Source organism: Kryptolebias marmoratus, linkage group LG7 (assembly GCF_001649575.2).
Source record: "Kryptolebias marmoratus isolate JLee-2015 linkage group LG7, ASM164957v2, whole genome shotgun sequence".
In the NCBI taxonomy this organism is placed as follows: Eukaryota; Metazoa; Chordata; class Actinopteri; order Cyprinodontiformes; family Rivulidae; genus Kryptolebias; species Kryptolebias marmoratus.
The window spans coordinates 289,905-293,817 of record NC_051436.1 but is presented as its reverse complement, the minus strand read 5'-3'; the positions used below and the strand labels follow the sequence as shown (position 1 = coordinate 293,817).

The 3,913-nt window shown below is 47.2% G+C and overlaps 1 protein-coding gene across 1 annotated transcript in view; it reads left to right on the top strand.

Annotated features, from left to right (window-relative positions):
• LOC108228389 overlaps window positions 1-3,054 on the top strand; it is a 6,433-nt gene extending 3,379 nt beyond the window's left edge. Inside the window, exons 6-14 of the mRNA XM_017403935.3 lie at window positions 142-204; window positions 375-571; window positions 645-776; window positions 867-1,051; window positions 1,157-1,311; window positions 1,381-1,626; window positions 1,710-1,872; window positions 2,596-2,706; window positions 2,786-3,054. Coding sequence (XP_017259424.3) covers window positions 142-204; window positions 375-571; window positions 645-776; window positions 867-1,051; window positions 1,157-1,311; window positions 1,381-1,626; window positions 1,710-1,872; window positions 2,596-2,706 — 1,252 coding nt within the window. The 3' untranslated portion in view covers window positions 2,786-3,054. The remainder of the gene's footprint in view (window positions 1-141; window positions 205-374; window positions 572-644; window positions 777-866; window positions 1,052-1,156; window positions 1,312-1,380; window positions 1,627-1,709; window positions 1,873-2,595; window positions 2,707-2,785) is intronic.
• Window positions 3,055-3,913: the final 859 nt, after the last annotated feature.

The window sequence follows — 3,913 nt, the reverse complement described above, 5'->3', positions numbered from 1 at the left end:
ACTGCAGCTCCATCAGGTAAGACCTCCTCACTGACTGCTGCTCTGCTGCTGCTGGATGAATGGACTGCAGATATACTCTGTGTGTTTGGATGAACAAGCAGAGCAGCAAACAGTCTGACCTTGTTGTGTGTCGCCCCCTAGCTGTCAGACGCAGTATAACGACACTGATGACCGTTATATCCACTGCATCAACAAGACAGAAAGGTGAGCAGATTCATCCAGAAACATCTGTCTGTGTTTCACTCTGATCTCTGTGGTAAATTACATGTTACATCACATGTTTAATGTCATGTGACATCAACTCTGATGGGAGATAAATCCATTTATTGATCATTTATTATCTCCCATGTTGTCTCTCTCCTCATGTGGAGCAGCTGTAACCTCCTGAAGGAGGCGCCCTTCACCTCCTGTCCCATCGACCCAGAGCCCTACATAACCGCCTGCACAGACACTTTGTCCACATATCCTGCAGTGGACGGCCTCAAGTGTCAGTTCCTGCAGGCCTACGTCAAAGCCTGCAGCCTGTTCAGCAACATCACACTGGATGGCTGGGGGTCCAAGGCTGAATGCTGTAAGAGCTGCTTCACTCCAACATCTGTTCTAAAGGTTTTCACAGAGTAATATATCAGTGTGTCTGTCTGCAGCCTCTGAGGCCTTCTGTCAGGACAGGACCTGCAGCCATCATGAGTTCTGTGGAGAGAAGTCTGATGGTGGAGAAACTTGCTGCTTCTGTCGGCCAATTTTTGCTTCCTGCTATAGAGAGAAAAAGGCTTTGGGTACGACTGACAGCAACATGCTAACAACCTGACATCAGGACTGAAGGCCTGGAGGAGAACTTCTAACTGTGATTTCTCACCAACATTCAGGTGATCCAACAGTCTGCAGGCAGAACTCTGCTTCTCTCACTCTGATTGGTTGTCTCCTGGAGGACAAAGGCATCGACTACTCTTTCTTACACCTCAACGATCCGACCTGCAGAGGTCAGGTGGACGAGGAGAACCACATGGTGACTTTCAGCTTCAACAGCAGCAGCTGTGGGACGGAGATCACGGTGGGTTTCCTGAACATCTTCATCGTCCAGGAGGGGTCAGATATCCCTCCTGATCTGACCTCTGTGGGGAAACTTTGGTTCTTAATCAGGTGTTTCATCCTGCAGAGCAACAACAACAATGTGATCTACAAGAACATCATCACAAACCAGAACAGTTCCTCGGACATCATCACTTACAAGGACCAGGTCTACATCAGCTTCTCCTGCGGCCACAGTCTCCACAAACAGTCCAACATGAAGACCTTCAGGATCAGGAGCAGGTCTGTAATGGGCTCGTGTTGCTGTCAGGTTTCTGAGTCAAAGACTGATTTCTGTTTGCTGTTCTGCAGCTCTGTGATCAGGTTCATCACGTCTGGAGTCTGGAACTACACCCTGACCATGAAGGCCTACACCGACGCCAGCCGAACCCGAGCCGTGGAGTCCAGCACCGAGGTGCGGCTGAACCAGAAGATCTGGGTGGAGCTGAAGAGCGACGGGCTGGACGGAGACCTGATCTCCATGGTGACCGACTCCTGCTGGGCCACCAATCAGGAATCGGAGAACGGAAGCTTGAGATACGACCTGATCGTGAACGGGTGAGAGTGACTCGGAGACGAGTGTTCGGGTCCGTTCAGACTCGTATGGACTCCTGATGAAACTGTTTCCTGTTTGAGAGCAGCTGTGGGAACCCTGCTGACCGGACGGTGAAGGTGGAGAGAAACGGAGAGGGAACCTCCAGCTTCTTCTCCTTCAACATGTTCCAGTTCTCTGGGACCTCCGGGGACATCTACCTGCACTGCAGCCTGCGGCTGTGTGTCCAACAGGAGAACAGCTGCGTCCCGGTAAGAACCCAACAAACACAGAACCGAACCCTCACTCTGAAACCTGTCCTCCGTCAGGGGAGGAACTCACCCTGTCATCCACCTGATGAATGGGTCTTTACACACATTTCATTTGTAGGAAATCAACAAGGTTCTTCCTACACAAACATTTCTAATCAGGCGTCCATTAATCTCAGGATTGGGTTGTAAGAAGAATATATTCTTTATGATTCTTTAAGACTTCCACATCTTCAGTTATTATCCTGGAGGTGTTTTAGCCCAATCTGTCCGTGTGCTAACTGCACCCAGTTACCATGACTCATCTCGAGGTGCAGATGAAACCAGCCACTCTGAGCCCAGCACCGGACCTCAGAAACACTCCCTGGACTTTTTAGAGTCCATCCAGGGGGGTCATGTGGGACTTCAGTCACTGCAGGAAGGAGACTTTAGTCTAATGCATGTAGTTTCAGGTTTCTGCAACCTTCTGAGAAGTTTTAATGATTTCAAACATTCTTCTGATGGACATTTTTGAGTATCTTAAAAACTGTAAAAACTCTCATCCTGGGGTCTTCACCAGAGAGTCCAGGATGCCTAAAACCCCTGAAGTCCCCCCATGCAGACCTTTGGGATTTATTTGTCTAAAGTTATTAAAGCTTTTCTAAAACCCTTCTGTGGTATTTTTCTAACTTATAAGACACCATTTCTGTCCTCTGTCCTCTGTCCTCGTCTGTGTTCATGTTGTAGGCGTGTACCGGCGCTCGGAGGCGCAGGTCCAGCAGGTCCAGCAGGTCCAGCAGGTCCAGCAGGTCCAGCTCCGGTTCTCCTGCCCTGATCAGCCTGGGTTGGACCCGTTAGGTGAGATGACTTCAGTGCTGACGGTTCTGGTTCTGGTTGGGTTTGATGGACTCACACTGTGGTCCGGTTGTCTTCTCAGGTGGTTTCCACGGAGACTGGGCTGTGGACCTCCATGACTTTACCTGGTTCTGATCCAGGGTCAGACTCTGTGATGGGTCGACTCAAACAGCTGGAAGAAGCAGATGTTTCAGTGGATGTAGTGAAGACCTCCAGCTGATGTTTTATCTGATTGTACTGGCAGACGGTGGAGGGGAGGGATGGGATAAAAATGTTTGAAGGTTTTACGGAGTGGAGGCTCATAAAGTCCTCTCTCAGGTCTGCAGGTGGCTGGGCTCCAGGGAAGGACTTTAAATGATTTTGTGTTGTGGTTGAATTTTAATGATTTTTCTGATTTCTGCACTTTTGGAAACTATTAAATAAATCCAGGAAATAAAAGCAGGTTTTGTCTTTTTGTATCCAGACTGAAATAATGAGTCAGATGAACTGAAGCCAGTGTTGCTCCAAAGGTTAGAACAGATAAACATTAAACCGCCGCCTTCTGTTTAAACACAGATCTGTTCACACTCAGCTCTGCAGGGGATGACTCTCAGCTACTACCACAGCTCAGTATCTATAAAACCAGTGTAAGCTTGGCTGTGGCAGCCATCTTGAATCAGGTTGTCTCCAGAAGGTACTCAGGAAGGACAGACAGTGTCTGACTGGGGTTTCAGAAGAGGAACAACGTGTAGAAACACTGAACACAAGCTTTCAGAGGGTGATGAGATGAAACATGAAGTCTGTTAAACTTTTACAAACTGCAGGTAAATATTAGAATCACTGGATATGTTTAAATGATGAACTTTTATATCTGAACACTAACTGTTAAACCATCAGCTGTAGTTCCTCCATGTGACCAGCAGGGGGCGCAGCTGACCTTCTTCTTACTGTAGAAGGTCAGCTGAAACATTCATTCATTCATTCATTCATTCGTTCATTCGTTCATTCAAGAACCTTAAAGCTTTTCTTCAGACTAAACCAAATTATTTATATTTACCTGCTTCACCATAAAATCACAACAACTCCATCAATGACATGTAAACAAACAAACAAATAAACACAATGAAGCAGCTTTAAAGCATTAATCATGAATTCCTTCAGGCTTTTAATGAAGAGGAGCTCAGTATTTGTACCTCTGTAGTATTTGTATGTACCTCTGTAGTATTTGTAT